At 49.0% G+C, this 17687-nt stretch overlaps 1 protein-coding gene across 4 annotated transcripts in view; it reads right to left on the reverse strand.

The window, feature by feature from the left end:
• Positions 1–11726: 11726 nt before the first annotated feature.
• The window catches only part of DNAJC1 (DnaJ heat shock protein family (Hsp40) member C1), a 239673-nt gene continuing 233712 nt past the window's right edge, over positions 11727–17687 (reverse strand). For all 4 annotated transcript variants that reach the window (XM_074001181.1, XM_005564782.5, XM_074001182.1 and 1 more), the window contains 2 exons: positions 14432–14880; positions 11727–11949 (listed from right to left, as the gene is read on the reverse strand). In XM_074001181.1, coding sequence (XP_073857282.1) covers positions 11881–11949; positions 14432–14880 — 518 coding nt within the window. In that variant the 3' untranslated portion in view covers positions 11727–11880. The remainder of the gene's footprint in view (positions 11950–14431; positions 14881–17687) is intronic.

Genomic DNA, 17687 nt, shown 5'->3' on the forward strand with positions numbered 1-17687 from the left:
GTCAAGTGCTCCTGGTAATTAAGAGGCAAATGAACAAGAAAAACTGGTCCTAGGCTATAAACTTTATTAAGGAGCAAGTTTTGGGTTCTTGGAGATTTTTTTTTTATGCACATGAAAAAATTACGATTCTAGAAATTCATCTGTCTCCCAAGGTGAAGGATTACCTTCCCTCTAGAGTGACAGGTGACTCATCCATCAATTCCTGCGAGTTTAGTTTAACACGTGTCCTTTGCCTTAGCTGCGTGTTTGTAAGCGTCCACTTCTGTAGCTTTCTGGCTTCCTGGAGGCTCCAGGACATTGACCTCGTCATCCTGCATTGCTGCCCTGCAAGGCCCTGGCAGCTGCTGGTTCGCATGTGCGCCTTGTGTCCTGGGAAGGGCTCTGAAGAGCTACTGCCCTGCTGGTGGCCCTGAGCCCTGAAGAAGGTCGACACTGACTGGTTGCCATCTGCACTTCTGTGCTTTAGTCCTGTGGTTGTGCAGTCCACGTTGTGGGTCAAGATCAAGCACTGGGCCAAGACAGAAAAGCCAAGTCGTTGTCTTATGCTGTCTACCAAGCAGAAGGGAAAGATGATCCCATAATCCTCCCAATAGGCGGGAGAGACCCTTGGAATTTGCAAGGGAGGTACCACCTTACAATGAAATGTAATTTTGCTTTCATAAGTGGATTATGTACTTAGGTTTTAAAAGAGATGGTCTCACTCTGTCGCTGGGCTGGAGTGCAGTGGCAAGATCATAGCTCACTGCAGCCTCAAACTCCTGGGCTCAAGCAATCCTCCTGCCTCAGCCTCCTGAGTAGCTGGCACTACAGTTAAGAGCCAACGTGCCTGGCTCTCTGGGTCATGTCCTTCCAAGTAGAAATCTCAGACAAATACTGTTCATCTTAGTTTTACTTGTTGAAAATAAAACATCAATGATACCATCTTTTCATATAAACTAGGCTTTTCAGAATGAAATAGGGGTGAACTTTTATAATTTGGAAGTCATTTTTAAAATAATTTGTTAAAATGCATGTCAATTGTTTTTCCATTCCCCAATTTGTTATTTGCAACAAAAGAAATGTCCTTTAAGCACCACTTACTAATTTTTGCAATTCAGTAAAAATTTATGTAAAAATGTAAGTTTCGTTTGACTGTGACTTAGGTCACAGTTCAAGTTTGGCAGGTCTTTCTTAAGGGACAGATTCCCCATTGAGGTAAACAAACGGGCACACATGTCCCTTCTAGCTGTCTGACATATCTCAGCCTCAGATCCCTGGCTGCATCAAGGTCTGGAGGTCCACAGTCACATGTGGAGTAGACAAAGTGCCCATTTTCCAAGTGTGTGATCCACATCCACCTCAGGGCACTGGTGACACTTTTAGGTGTTAGCATTAACCTATTTAAGTAATAAAAATTAGCATGACTACTTTTTAAAAAATTCGAAACCAGAAAAAAAAAAAAAAGTCCTGTCACTTTTTTTTTTTTTTGAGACTGAGTCTCACTGTCACACTGGCTAGAGTGCAATGACACAATCTCAGCTCACTGTGACCTCCACTTTCCGGGTTTAAGCAATTCGCCTGCCTCAGCCTCCCAAGTAACTGGGATTACAGGCAACCACCACGCCTGGGTAATTTTTGTATTTTTAGTAGAGATGGGGTTTCACCATGTTGGCCAGGCTGGTCTTGAACTCCTGACCTCAGGTGATCCGCCTGCCTTGGCCTCCCAAAGTGCTGGGATTACAGGTGTGACCTACTGTGCCCGGCCTTTCACTTTTTATAAAATATGATACATCTGTAATTTTAATATTTTCTTTTCCTACATGGTTGAGTGTTCAAAGTTACGGCCTGCTTTTGTCACTTAAATAAAAAGTGACAGGAAAGATCTTAGAAATCAAATTTTGTGTTTTTTAAATTAGTCATTTTCTGGGCCAGATGGGCAGTTTCCCACTGGCATGGTTGTCGCAGCATGAGCTCTAAATGTTGTTTAGAGCTTGTCTTTTAGGGGAAGGGGGTCTCAGGGGATTGGAGTAGCGGCAGCATAAAGGGCAGGGTTGGGAAGGACCAGCGCTAGTCACAAGGGATCAGGTGGGCACAGGAAATGAGGCTGGAAGGCGGCTGTGGGTTTGCAAGAAAGATGATTGGTGCTGTGCTGGAGTGTGGTTTCTGTAGTTCTGTGGCCACAAAAGATTGTAAATGCACATTAAGCCAGCAAGCAGCATGTGGATAGGGCAGTGAGGCACCCTCTCTACAAAACAAAGTTAGCCAGGCATGGGGTATACACCTGTAGTCTGAGCTATTCAGGAGGCCTAGGTGGGAGGATCATGTAAGTCCAGCAGGTCACGGTGGCAGTGATCATGCCACCACACTCCAGCCAGGGTGACAGAGACCTCATCTCTTAAAGGGGTGGGGCGGGGGCAGCTAGCAACTGGTTGGGCACGATTACTCACACCTGTAATCCCAGCACTTTGGGAGGCTGAGGTGTGTGGATCACCTGAGGTCGGGAGTTCGAGGCCAATATCAAGACACCCCGTCTCGACTAAAAATACAAAATCAGGCATGGTGGCACATGCCTGTACTCCCAGCTACTTGGGAGGCTGAGGCAGGAGAATCACTTGAACCCGGGAAGTGGAGGCTGTGGTGAGCTGAGATTGTGCATTGCTCTCCCGCCTAGGCAACAACAGCAAAACTTCATCTCGAATAAAAAAAGGTAGGGGGATTGGCTAGCAGCAAGGTGCAGAGTGGGTAAATTCAGGGGAAAGGCAGATGGGAGAAGGTGGATACTAGGAGACAAGTGCGTTATTTCTAGATCTGGGTCCAAATATTCTAGATGAACTCACTGCCTCTTCTCTGGCCTGCTTTTTGTTGGAAGCTCCCAAATTCCATGAGGTTGAATTTTCAGGTTTTGTTCACAACTCTTGGTACATCTGGTTTACTTCAGGTACAACCAGAGCTAGGCCTTTGGTTGGTGAGAACTCCAGCGCCCCACCCTCCAGGTGAGCCATCAGTGTGGCCGCCACCCTTGTCTACTTTCAGATGGCAGAGACATGTCCTTTGAGTGTGGGCAGTTGGCAGCGGGTGTTGCCATGGGTGCTGACCCAGACGTCATGTCAAGCCCTTCACCCGCCTTACCTCACACCTCCACTTCACACAACCCTGTGAGGGCTGTTTTGTTTCCCCCATTTTGCAAATTAGGAAGTTGAGGCTTAGGAGGGTACAGAGTCACATAGCTGCCAAAATGTGAATTGGTGCAATTAAGAACAAGAATGATCTGAGGCAGGTAAAGTGGCAGCGCCCCATGATGCTCTTAGAGCCCCTCCCGACTCCGAGTTCACTAAGGAGTGGTGGAGGCTGGGACACCTCTTCAAGACTGAGGCCTCTCAGGGTGTGGGCTCGGCTCATCCATCCAGTGCTGGCTCCCAGCACAATTCCACCCCTTGCTGTGTACCCCAGCAAAACCCAGCCATGCTGTTCTCGAACATGCCATGTCCCTGATACCCCTATGCCTTTCCCAGGCATCACTGGTAACTAGAATCATAAAGGCCTGGACATGGCTATGGCCGGAGTTTGAGCTGTCCCTAGCTCTGCATTCATTTGTAGTCTTTCCAAGGGGTGTGGGGGTGTGAGAGCCTTAGCCTGGCTGCAGACTGGAAAGGAACTAGGGAAGAAACCAGAGACCCCTCGGTGGACCTGTGAATTGAACTGGTTTGGAGAATTCAGGTGAGATGGTGTGAGAGGACTGGAGAACAGAGACAAGTTGGAATCCCCTCCCCCCCGCAAAAAAAAAAAAAGCTGGGGATGTTTCAACCCCCCTGGAGGCTTTCAGGGCAAAGGAATTCACCTTTTCTAAGGCCCTAGCTCCAGAAAAGCTGCTTTCTCAACTCCGTGGGAGGTACTCGTACCCTCCAGCTGACTGGAGAGGAGACCACACCGGCCGTTTGCCATACCTCTGCTCTGGCTCTTTTGGACATCAAGGAAGCACCATAGCTCCCTGGATAGAGTGGAGGATTCTGCCAGGTATGCCAGGGGAGGATTAGAGCAAAGGGCGCTGGAACCATAAAGTTGGCCCTCACCAGACCCCTAACAGAGGGGGGCAGTTGAAGTCAATGGGATGGAGAAGGGCGAGGACAAGGAAGAAGACTTTGGGGACACCAAGACTACCAAAGCAAAAGATCAAACATCTGGAGAGGAATCTGAGGAGGAGCCAGGGGAACTCTTGGTTTGATTTATATCCATTTCACTCCAGAATGTGAAGCTGCAAAAAGCTGGAAGATGTCACACACCGCCTTCAGGATTAAAGGGGTAAGGTCAAGCCTGAAATCACCTTTTGGACGTGGTACTCAGGTATGTGGTGACATGAACAGGAGCAGCTTTGGCGGTAGGAAGAGGGGCTAATAGGTAGGAGACAGTGTCTAAGGCTCCCAATGCGTGCCCTTAAATACTTGATTGTACACTGAGGTGGTATCAAGCCAGTGTCAGTTCAGCTTGCTTTAACAAAGTGCCATAATCGGGCTGGGTGTGGAGGCTCAAGTCTGTAATCCCAGGACTTTGGGAGGCCAAGGCAGGAGGCTCACTTGAGGTCAGGAGTTTGAGGCTGCAGCTATGATCACTCCACTGCACCCCAGCCTGGGTAAGACCAGGACCCGGTCTCGATGAAATAATTTAATAAATGCTGTAGTCTGGGTGACTTACATACAACAAATGTATTTCTCCAAGTCAGTGAAGCTCTGTTCCAGAGGCAGAAGGCTGACTCACAGGGAAGGGGGCAACTCTGCTCTCTGGCCTCCCATTAGTGAGGGCTCCACCCTCTTGACCTAATCACCTCCAAAGGCCCCACCTCCTGATCCCATCTCCTTCAAGGTTTGGGTTTGGACACATGACCTTGGTGAGGGGAGACACATTCAGTCCACTGCAACCAATGAAAAAGAAGTTACCTCATGGTTTGCAGCAAACTCAACAGCGTTATCTTCATTTTGCTAGCACCTTCCAAAGTTTAAAATTAAAGCATGACATTTCACTTTGTGCCGATCAGGTTTGTTTTCCTTCAAACACTGATGGTTGCATCTGGGGGTTTCTCACTTGGCTCCCGTAACAAGCAGATGGATGAATTAGGGGATTCCATCTTGGCAGCGCTGCCACCTTGCTGGTTCCCCGGGGCTCTTCCAGAGCAGGTAAGGTCAGGTGCTCTCTGCAGCTAAGTTGCCCGCGTACATTGGAATTGTTGAACAAAACAGGGTCCCATTTGCTTTGCAAGCTCTTGGCCTCATGCAGTGGTTCTTCCTGGCTGGCCAGTAGAATCACCTGGACATCAGCACCTTCATGCAGGGATTCTCTACCCAGGACCCATTATTTCCCCGCCCCACGAAACAGGGTCTCACTCTGTCAGCCAGGCTAGATGGCAGTGGTGCGATCATAGCTCTGTGCAACCTCAAACTCCTGGGCTCCAGTGATCCTCCCACCCCAGTCTCCTAGGCAGCTGGGGCTACAGGCATGTGCCACCGCATTTGGCTTTTTTTTTTGTAGAGACAGGGTTCATGTTGCCCAGGCTGCTCTCAACCAATCCTGCCTTGGCCTCCCAAAGCGCTGATCACAGGTGTGAGCCACTGCACTGGGCCCACATCCAATTTTTAAATTCTAGTTTTTAACAGAACAGGACAGACATAATTGTATCCAAACAGCAAATTTCCAATAGTGATTTTTTAAGCCAAGCCTCTGAAGGGAAAACAGTTGAGGTCAAATATGTCAAGACATCTACTGTTCAACTGCAGTGATATCTAACTTTGTGAAACCAAGATTGGAACCAAAATGACAGTATAAGCAATGAGACATTTTATCTTACATTTTACAAGATATTTCTTTTTGAGTAATAACAAAAGCAAACATGACCAACATGGCTCATTTTCCTTTATGACTTAGGCCACAGTAAATCACATGGCGACCCTACTGTTACCCCCAAATCTGTCGATTTCATTTTGTAAGCGGTATACTGTATGACCCACAGATGACCCAGGGACACTCTTGGTTTGGGACCGTTCCTGACAAGGCTGTGAGGGCAAGAGGCCACCCTGGCCTGGCTCCCACTCCGCGTCTCAGACTCGGGCCTGGCCTGGAGTGTGGTTACAAAGGGAGTCCCCAGACCCGAGAGAAACACCATTCATGTTTCAGCCCAGTATTTGGAAGTCGGATTTGTTTTAGAAAATACCAACACGGTTTCACCAAATGACTAACCTTGTCCAGTTGCAGTCACGCAGGCCCCCACACCAAAGTCTCACCTCTCCTCAGCCTGCAGAGCCAACTCCTGGTCTTAAAGGCCTGAGCTCAGGTGCTGGTACGTGGCTAGGGGCGGCAGACCTGCAGCGCAGGTGCCGGTGCACGTAGTTGTAGGAGATCCTGCCAGGCTGGGTCCTGACTCAGGTGTCTCTGGGGCTCAGCCATTCTCTGAGGCAGGTGGGTCTTCACGAGGGCTGGGGCAGGACCAGGACTCACCTCTACCCTGGGGCGTTCTAAACCAAAGCAAGACAATGGACATCTCTGAGCTGTCCTTCCTCTCTGGGGAGTTCAGCGCCCCTCTGAAAATCTGCAGGCATTTGGGATTGGCCACTTGTTAGCAATGCCCCATAAGACAGGAAGGCCACATCCTGTAGCGCCTAGGCTGGGTGTCCTGGGCCCCAGGGAACACATGGCCTCCCTGTATGCACAGAACGTGATTTAAACCATGCCATTTAAACTGTAGGAACAAGCCTAACTGCCAAAATGAACAACAACAAATACCCTAGAAAATGAAGTTGGGATGAAATACTTGATAGAGCTTTAGTTCTCTACTTGGAGAGGAGTTTGGGGGAGTGTGACGGGCATATATCAAGAAGCAGCCCTGCAGCAGGAGGCATTTTTTAAAGTGTCTGAAGACATTGACAGTGGAAAGCTTATTACGGTCTTATTCTAAAACTGCGAAGGGAATTTGAGAACACTCCAGTGGAAGACTAAACCCACAGTCTGCAACTCAGGGTGTTTGCCAAGCACGTGCGGACCAATTGAAGACAAACTCCCAGGCAGTTCCCAAAGCAAATTCTGCAGATGAATCGGATAATTTGGTGAAAATCTAAGTAAGCTGGTCCACTGATGAAAAAAACCTCCTTCCCACCCCAACTTTTCCTAATAGGGCATTCTAAGGCCGTGCACGGGGAGCTCTTGCACACCTGGGGAAGAACGTGGCTTGGCTGCACATCCCAAACATTCCTGACCCCCTGTGGGGGGCGGGCGCAGAACCCCCATTAGGGGTAAATAAGACGACAGGTGAGTGTGCTTTGAAGAGTGGCGCGATAAACAGTTTGAGGAAATGGTAACGCTGACATTTCTGCCCCGGTGGGGAGAGGAAAATTTAAACCACTAAAGGGTAAGAGACTCGGGTGTCCAGGAAGATGAGGGCAGAGCCCCCGTGCCTGGTGTCATGCCTGGGAGTACCCTGCTGCTCTGCGCTCTGTGGGGCTGAGCGGGGTGGGGGCTGCAGACGGCCTCCCTCCCTCCCTCCCTCCACTCCTCCCCCATCCCCTCCCTTCCCCCCACCGCAGCCCTCAGAACCACAGCCCTCTCCGTGGCCTTGGTCCCTGCTCCTTCCCCATGGTCTTCACCTACGACTCAGACGTGGGTCTTCTGATCGAAACTCTGCCCTTTCCCTAAACTACACCTGAGGAAGAGGAGACCAGGCTGAGGTCAGCCCTAGGGAAGAAACGTCCCCACTTAGTGGCAAGGGGAGGAGCACAGATGGGGGCAGAGCCGAGAGGGGCCCTGAGCGTGAAGGGCTTTCCCAGAGCGGCTCGCTGCCCCTCAGGTATTAGCAACTGCATTCTGTGGACAGGAAACGAGCCCCAGAGAGGGGCGAATATCACTTGCCCAGGCCCTGGTCATCAGCAGTAGACCCGGGACTTTGAGCCCTTTCTGCCTGAGGCCCAGTCTAAGGTTCTCCTGCACACCACACGGGCCCTCCTGGGGCCATGTCAGGAGAAACGTCACCGCACAGGCTGTGAGCCTTTTTGGGTGAGAGGCCCTTGGGGCACCCAGTGAAAGATGTGGACCCTCTCCCCAGAAAAGTACACATCCAAGATGGAATGATTTTGCAGGCCTGTTGCAGGTCCCCGGGAGTGCACAGTGACCCAGGCCCCTAGGCCCCGGGCTGGGATTCCCGCCCCCATGGGCAGGAGATGGAAGGAGCTTGGCCCTGCCCCATCAGCCCTGCTGTGGCCATCGCCACGCAGAAGACGGTGGTGACAGGAAGCCAGGCTGTCAGAAATAACATTGTTTCTGCCAAGCCAGGCACTGCGTTAGAAAGAGTTCACACAGATTATCTCACTCTATCATCCTAACAACCTAAGCGGCAGCTGCCATTATTCTCTCTTTTCCCAGATGAGGAACTGAGGCACAGTAGTAAAACAACACACCTGATGTCACCCAGCTCCATGGACAGTGGGAGAGCCAGCGTTCTCCACCTCCAACCAGGTCTCACTCCCCGCAACATGAGCAAATGGACATGGCCATGGGGGCGAGAGGTGGGGGGGCTGCCGAGAAGCTGGAGCCGTGGGGTCCCCAGAAGTGGAGGCCTGGAGGCAGCGCTGGGGCCCACTGCACCTCAGGGTAGCCCTGGGCTGTTCTCCGTACCAGCTTCACCCTCAGGAGACTAAGTTATGCCCTGCTGAGGATGTTCACAAGGACGCACTGCAGGCCCCAGAGGCGATCCCCCTGGAGAGGCTCCAGGACTTGGTGGCCGGCGAGCAGCCCAGGACCCTGGGCCCGGGGTGGACTGCGGTTTGCCCTCCCACCCGGGACATTCCAGGTTCACGTTTTCTCAGGTCTCATTTAACAAGGAAAAAATAGCACACACAACATTCATGTCCCACAGACAACTTTTCTTCCCTCAAAAAGGGAAAACCAGCCCGGACCACAGAGCCAGACCCATCTCTACATAAAAACAGAAAAAATTAGCAAGGTGGTGGTGGTACATGGCTGTGGTCCCAGCTACTTGGGAGGCTGAGGCAGGAGGATTGCTTGAGCCTGTTAGTTTGAGGCTGCAGTGAGACATGATTGCGCCACTGCTCTCTAGCCTGGGCAACCAAGCGAGGCTGCTGCTTTAAAAAAAAAAAAAAAAAAAAAAAAAAAAGGTGTAAACTGAGGAGGAAAGAGTGGTTGGGTTGGTTCTCATGAGCAAGACAGCAAGAACAGAAAAGCAAGCGCAGGCCACCTGTGGGGGCTGGGCGTGGCATGGGGAGGCCTCCTCAGTGGGCAGGGTAGGGTGGCTCAGGAGGACACGGGTCTGGGAGTGGGAGAGGAGAAGGGGCACGGTGGGGCTGTCGCGTGGCTGGTGCATGTGCCACGTCCCCACACGCATTCAGTGCATTCCCTCTCGAGGATCCTCGCTCTCCTGCTGTGACCCGGGGTGGCAGCTGTCATCTGTGTACAGGGCTGTGCTCTGAGAGCTGGGAGCCCACACGAGTCCTTCTGCCCAGCCTCCGGCCCTGGCCTCCCCCACAAAACCCCCCCCCCCCATCCTACTTCAGTTGACTCCTTGGCCCCCAGAGTCCCCCGAGGGGAGACCATGGGCAGCGCCTTTCCTGGCAGGCAGAGACAGGCAGCAGAAAACCACACTAGCACCTCACTCTCTCAAGGTAGCTGGAGAAGATGAGGACAGGGCGAGTTGAGGGCTTCCAGCAACTCAATTTCCTAAAGCACCTCTGGACCCCCAGGGGCCTCTCCCGCAGAAAGCCCAGGAAACTCATAATTGGGCTTTGGGGTATGTGTGAGAGGAACCCAATTCAGGCTGCTGTAAGTGTAAAGGGCGATTTAATGGCAGAACACTCACAGAGTGTCCTGGGTTGTATAACAGGCCTGAGGCTGGGCTCAGAGATCAGAGGGGCCCCCGGGCCGGCATATGGCCAGGACGATCCTCCCCTCTCCCTGTTCCTCTCCAGGAACCGGCTTCCCTCTCAGATGTGTCACTCACATAGAGCCACTGCGACTGCACAGCAGTCACCTCATGGCCCCCAGCTGGAGGACAGAGTTCTGGGAAAGACTCAGATTCTCGTGACTAGCCTGGTTTTGACTTGTTACAGGAAGAGGACAGTGAGTACTGCTGGGGCCAGATGACTGTGCCTGTCCCCTGTCCCCACCGGGCCAGACAGGTACCACTTCCCTATCCCTGCTGGCTGAGGCTGATGGAACTGACTCCCTGACTCAGGCAGTTCTGTGCAAACCAGACTGCGGAGACTGTGGCTGGCACAGGCTGAGCATCCCTAATCCCAAATCCAAGATCTGAAATGCTCTCAAGATCCAAATTTTTGGAGTGCTGATGTGACGCCACCAGTGGAAAATTCCACACCTGATACCTCTTTCTGATGGTTCAGCAAATAAACTTTGTTTCTTGCACAAAATTATTAAAAATATTGCATAAAATTACCTTCAGGTTGTGTGCATAAAGTGTATGTCAAACATAATGGACGTCTGTAATCCCAACACTTTGGGAGGCCGAGGTGGGAGATCACTTGAACCTGGGAGGCAGAGGTTGCAGTGTACCAAGATTGCACCACTGCACTCCAGCCTGGGCGACACAGCGAGACTCTGTCTCCAAAAACAAACAAACAACAAAGAACGTGGTGTTTACATTCAGGTCCCATCCCTGAGCCAACTTATTATGTATATGTAAATATTCCAAAAATCAGAAAAAAAATATGCAAAATCTGAAACTTGTCTCACAATTTTGGAAGAGGGCTACTCAGCCTGCAATGTGCTGTTTTCACTTCTCCGCTGCTCTTTTTGGGATGAGGGAGTTGGGTCTGAAGTGTAAGTTCCCTAAAACATCTGCTTGGAGCCAGGTGTAGGCCTGAGACCTAAGGCAGCCTCTGTCACCTCGTGTCATGGAAAGGGCTGGGGACTTACCTGGTTCCATGTCCTCTGTATGGAAAGAAGCTTGCACTGCAGAGTGGGAACCTCTGTCACCCAAACTATCCTCCAGGAAACTGTACCCTCACTTTACTCCTTAGAGAAAACATCTCTAAGATATCTTATCAAATCACGTCCCTTAACTGTGTTCTGGTTATCTTCATGATTTGCACGTTCAGGCAAGCTGCATTCATCACACTATTTCCACGCCCTGAGCAAATGACAGAAGATTTAAAAGGAGTGCTCAGCTGACAGTGACAGTTCAAATACAGCCAGAAAGACTTCGACAGAAAGTAATAGTATAAAATAGTCAAAATAGTGATTTTTAACTTAGGTACGAAAAAATGGTACCAATTTCATCATTTCCTGAAAATGGTCCTGCCTGTTGTCTGGAAATTCTCTCAGGTGGGAACACATTTCTGTCAAGCAGCTCAAACTTCGAAAGTATTACCTTATGTCTTTCTTCACCTGGACAGTTTTTTCCCTCGATATATTTAACTAACTAAGAGAACCTCACATTGTTCTTAGCCAACCAGCTGGATACCAACCTGGTTTTCTTTCTCCCCAAGAACTGATCTTTGCTACTCAACCCCCAATAGAGACATGAACTGCTGTGTTCTTTGGTCGTGTTTTAGAGAAACATTGTTTGAATTCTTACACATTAGTTTGTTCACATGTTCCTTCAAAACCATATATTTTTGCCTGATCATTAGAAAGCACTGTTTATTCCCTAAGAAAGTAAACTTGGAAGTGATAAGAAATAAAATAATCTGCAAAATACCCACATCCTTTTTCCCCGGCACAGTATTTGTTTAAATAGTATAGCACAACACTCATCTTTTATTTATTTATTGGTTTTTTTTTTTTTACTAAGGCACATGACGTAGAAATATTGAGGTACAAAAATGCAAATTTCTGCAAAAGATTTTTAAGATATTCATTTTGGAAAATGAAGGTGAACATCAACTCCCAGAATATTCAGCTTTTAGCTTGTTTTTTCTTTTGGACCAGTTCAACCAGCAACTTGTACCTAGCGATACAGTCTTCCTGTAGGAAGAAAAAAAGAGAGGTGAAAACAGTCACTTGCACAAGTCAGTGGGGTCCCTGGGGGGCCGGTCTGCTGCCTTCTGCTCATGAAGAGCCTCACGTCCAGTCCCTCTGCCCAGAGTTCCCAGGATGTCCTGGAGTCCAGCCGCTCACAAGGCAGACCTGTCCAGGCAGTGCAAGAAGGGCTCCTGCAAGCCCAGCCCGAAGGGAAGGTGCTTGGCGCGGAGTGAGGGGCTGGGGCAGCCGTTTGTGAGGTGCACTAGCATCATCACTGGTACCTTCAGCCTGCTGACTCTCATTTTCATGTTAACATTTCACTCCTTCATCACAACACGCTACTTTAAAGAAATCAAAAACCCTGGGGCCAGGTAGCCACAATAGTCTTCTTCCGTGGGTCTGGCTTTCCTTAGGTGCTGCTGAGTGAGACCTTTCCTGTGGGGCGCCAGACCCCAGGACACTGGAAACACTTGTGCTGAAATACACACTCCTGCTCCTCCCGGCCCCACCTCCATCCCACCCTACAGGCTGCAGGGCCACCCACTTCAGACCTCAGCTGGCCACAGCTGTCACGCCCTGGGCTGGGACTCAGGACCAAAGCAGAGGTGGGTTGATGGTGGGGAGAGGCCTCATTATTTTCACGTTGATTACAGGAACTTTCTAGAATCTATTCTGTTTCTGTTCCAAAAATACTGACCCCTGAGGTTCTGTAGCTTCTGCTGACTTAGGGTCCAGTGCAAAGTGACTTTATCAGCTGCCTGGGACAGGGAAAGGATGTTTACTCTCCCAGGATTTTAGCTTAGTGGTGTCATGAGAGTCTCTTCTCAGGGTTTTTTCTGCATCCCCAAAGATTACCTGCCTAAGGTCTTTAAAGATATCAGTCTTTCCTTAGTATCTATGCTGTCCCTAACCACATAGTGCCGAAACCAGATGTGGCCAGACCCAGCACGTAACCCGGAAGGACAGTGTGCTCAGAGCTCTGAGCTGAGCTGTGGCAGCCAGGCCCAGGCTCCAGGACAGCAGGCAGCTCAGCCCTGGCTGGCTCTCAAGTCAAGGCTTGAGGGGAACACCTGCAGGCCGACGAAGCCCTGCTCATTGCTGGTTGAAAACTGGAAGGTTTCCAGACCCCCCAGGTATGAGTTTCTGGGTGTTCTATCCTTAGGAATCCAAGCTCCAGCCCCTTCGTTTATAAACCAGTGTGGACTCATCACACATGGAGACACCTGTGTTCTGACAGATGCTAGAGAAATTCGGGGAGAATAGTTACTTCTGGCAAACCAGTTGGAGAGGCTGGGAGAAGCTGCGCTTCCCAAATAGATCAACTGCTAAGGGTTTATTTTTCTCCCCAGGAACTCTCAACTTTCATCCTTTTAAAGTAGGTGGAGAAAACTAGACCTGTACACTCAGGGACACGCATGGCCATGAGCTAGATTTTCCAACACAGAATTTCAATTACAAAAATAAGAATGTAAATGAGCATCAGTGTGCCCAGAGGCGACTGAAGGAGGCACAGACGGCAGAATAGATCGTGGCTTTTGATTCTGACTGTTCCTGATTCCTCGACTAACAATCTAGCTCCCTGGAAAGAAGCCTCAAGAGACACTGTGGTAGGATCACACCCTGGAACTCTCTGCAGCGCCTCACGGCCAGATCACAGGAAAGAGGCCGCCCAAGCTGGGTGGGTGGGCTCTCCACAGGGCACTCCCGCCCTCTCCTCCCATCTGAGTTTTCATCTGAGAACTATCTCAGATGTATGTGAGCAGGCACTAAGAGCTACAAGCAGGGAGAAAGGCCAACTACAAACGGCCACGGCCGTGGAAGGTAAGCCGAACCCTAGCTGTCGCCTGGCACTGACCACACATGGAGATGGCCTCAGGGCACTGACCACACATGGAGATGGCCTCAGGGCACTGACCACACATGGAGATGGCCTCAGGGCCTCTGGACAGCCACGAGGTGCACCCGCTGAGTCCAAAGTTATTCACATGGCAGAACCAAAGATGATTATGGTAATACTGTCTATACCAGCTATCCCTTTGGTCAAAGATTTGCTACATAGCCAATGGGCCTTGTGATTTATGAACCCTCAGCCTGGTTCAGAGGCGCTTCCCATCCTGACCCTCCCCAGCTGCCGCATTTCACGGTGAGACGGCACCGGCTGAGCCTCCCATGTGCCCTTAAACCCTAGGCCTGAGTGGGCGAGTTCTCCAAAGGGCAGGCAGGTGCTGTAGGTGAAGTTTCTATAATCAGCTACCCTGTGTGATGATGAAACTTAGAATCTTGAGCTCATCTACACACATGAACCACTCAGTGCACAGATTCATATGCTCTAGGGAGAAATATACTGGAAGATAGCTGGGAAAGAAGAGATCATGGGGCAGGTGTCAGTAGATAGGAATGAGGGAAGAAGCCGCAGGCAGACAAGCTGCGGCTCCTCTGGTGGGATTCTAACACCTGTGCAGAGGCCTCTTTCCCTGTCACTCACCTTGCTCTTGGACGGGACACATCTGGCTATTTTGTCCCAGCGGTCAGAGGATCCCTTTGGGTACTGCTGCAACGCCAGTTCCAGAAGTTTCTGTTGATTCTGAGTCCACGGCTCCTCTGCAGCCCGAGCTCTCTCTTTTTTCTGGCTCTCCTCGTCGCTGGACTCATTTGGTTCTGCTACGTCAAAGTCCTTCTGCCGCCTGGCTCTGGGCTTCTCCTCTGGCTCCAGCTTCGCGGTAGTCTCCAGCAGCCTGGCTGGCTTCCGCCTCCGAGGTCGGGCCTCGGTGCCCCCCGTCTCCTGCTCACCAGAGTCTCCCCCCTGCTCCTCCTCCACCACCGCCCCCACCGCGTCCTCTCGCTGGGTGATCATGTCATCAGGCAAGGTGGTGGCACTTTTGATGGGCCTGGAATTCTGAACTGTTGATTTGAGTTCGGAGAGTCTAACCATTCCTAGGAAAGAGGGGTGCGCCACACAGATGTGAAGGGCAAGGTGAATTAAGGAGATGGTGAGAACAGCAGCTGCTGGGCACACAGCAGGCAGCGCACTAGGCATTTTGCATGCATGGTCTAATTTCATTTCCACACTATTCTAGAAAGATAGGGATCATTACCCTAATGTTACAGATGAGAAAAAGAAGACTCAGAAAGCACTAGAGTGGGATCTGAACCCACTTCTGTCTGATTGCAAGCCTTTGTCCCTTTCTCTACTCTGAGGAATAATGGGCATATAAAGAATCAGATTGTGAACAAGAATACAAACATGTCTTTGAGAATGAATAACCTGCTACTCAGTATAAGAAAGGATTCACTGGCTCCACTGGAAAGACAAAAATCAACTGGTCAAACCTTAAACTGTGCTGCCTCTGGAAGTCAAGTGTATGAGTAAATTATACACTTATAAATAGTAGCTATAACAAGAATTTTTAAACATGGAAAAGAAACATTTTATCAAAACATTTATTAGCTGGGTGTGGTGGTATACACCTGTATTCCTAGCTACTTGGCAGGCTAAGGAGGGAGGACTGCTTGAGCCCAGGAGTTTGAGGCTGCAGTCAGCTATGATCACACCACTGTGCTTCAGTCTGGGCAACAGAGTGAGATCTTGTCTCTAAAAGTAGTAATAATTAATAACAAAAGTTTTAAACCTTTTAATAGGACAGAATAGAATACAGAGCACTGATATCCTCAATACAGTAGGAGTTACAACTCAGTAAGATAAAAGGACAAAGAACACAGCTCACAAAGGAAGAACTACAGTAGCTGACGAGTATTAGAGAACTGAAACAGTGAATCACCACTTTTTAATTATTAAATTGGCAAAGATTAGAAAGTATGACAATACCTAGTGCTGGCAAAATGCAGGGAAATAGGTACATTCGGACACCGGGAGTGGGAGCAGAAACTGGCCCACCTCAGAGCTGTCCAATGAAACATGCTGTGATACGATTATACAAACCACTTGGTGTAGCACTGAGGAATTAAGTTTTTAACTTTATTTAATTTTAATTAATTTAAAATTTAATATAAACAGCTACAAGTGGCAAGTGGCTACCATATTAGACAGCACAGGTCTAGCCTTTTTAAAGAACAATTTGTCAAATGGAGGTGAACCTTAAAATTGTATTTACTTGTGACTCTATAATTTTACTTAGAGGAGGTTCTCCTATGGAAATAATTACAGATGTATATACAAATTTGGCTACAAAGAGGCAATATTTTAGGCCCAGTGCAGTGTGGCTTGCGCCTGTAATTCCAGGACTTTAGGAGGCCAAGGTGAGGTGCATCACTTGAAGCCAGGAGTTCCAGACCAGCTTGGGCAAACATGGCAAAACCCTGTCTCTACTAAAAATACAAAAAATTAGCTGGGTGTGGTGATGCATGGCTGTCATCCCAACTACTTGGTGGCTGAGGCATGAAAATCGCTTGAACCCAGCAGGCAGAGGCTGCAGTGAGCCGAGACTGTGCCACTGCATTCCAGTCTGGGCAACAGAGTCTCACTCTGTCTCAAAACAACAACAAAAAAGGAGGCAATATTTTATTTCCTTTTTTACGGCAATGTTTCCTCTTTTTTATACTAGCTTTTATTTAATAAAAAACAAAATCCCGGCCGTACACGGTGGCTCACACCTGTAATCCCAACACTTTGGGAGTCCAAGGCGGGGGGATCACCTGAGGTCAGGAGTTCGAGACCAGCCTGGCCAACATGGTGAAACCCTGTCTCTACAAAAATACAAAAATTAGCCAGGCATGATGGTGGGTGCCTGTAATCCCAGCTACTCAGGAGGCTGAGGCAGGAGAATCGCTTGAACCAGGGAGGCGAGGTTACAGGGAGCCAAGATGGTGCTATTGCACTCCAGCCTGAGTGACAGAGTGAGACTCCATCTTAAAACAAAAACAAAAACAAAAACAAAAACCTGCATATAATTAAAAAAAAAAAAAAAGTAAAAACTACAAAAAGGAATACAATGAAAAGTGGCTTCCTGGTCTGCTTCCTAAGAGGCAAAAATGAGTTGGGGTGTGAGTGTGTGAACGTCTAGATATAGAATGAGTCTTGCACACCCTGTGTAGCTGTATTTGCCTTCTCCTTTCTTATGTTAATGGCAACAAACTCCCTGGAGGTTATTCTGTATTAGCTCACTAAAGTTCCAGGTCCTAGTCTTTTGTTACTACAAATGAATTGCATTTCATAATCATTATCTCCTCCATATTTTTTATTATGTACTCCATCAATAAAACCTCTTTGAAAATGCAATTATTATTTTTTTAATTTTTATTTTTTGAGATGGAGTCTCGCTCTTTCACCAGGCTGGAGTGAAGTGGTGTAATTTTGGTTCCCTGCAACCTCTGCCTCCTGGGTTCAAGTGATTCTCCTGCCTCATCCTCTAGAGTAGCTGGGACTACGGGTGTCAGCCTCTCAAGTAGCTGGGACTACGAGCACGCGCCACCATGCCCAGCTAATTTTTGTATTTATAGTACAGACGGGGTTTCACTATGTTGGCCAGGATAGTCTCAACCTCTTGACCTCGGGATCTGCCCGCCTTGGCCTCCCAAAGTGCTGGGATTACAGGCATGAGCCACCGCGCCCAGCCGAAAATGCAATTCTAATATATGTATATTTACTTATATTTACTTATTCTTTTATATCCACCACTCTACTAATATATTATAAAACACATATGAATAAGAAAATCAAAGATAAAAAACAATCTAAAAACATCATTAAGTGAAACATTCTCATGAAAATATTAATATTAAAA

Source organism: Macaca fascicularis, chromosome 9, assembly GCF_037993035.2.
Source record: "Macaca fascicularis isolate 582-1 chromosome 9, T2T-MFA8v1.1".
Lineage (NCBI taxonomy): Eukaryota > Metazoa > Chordata > Mammalia > Primates > Cercopithecidae > Macaca > Macaca fascicularis.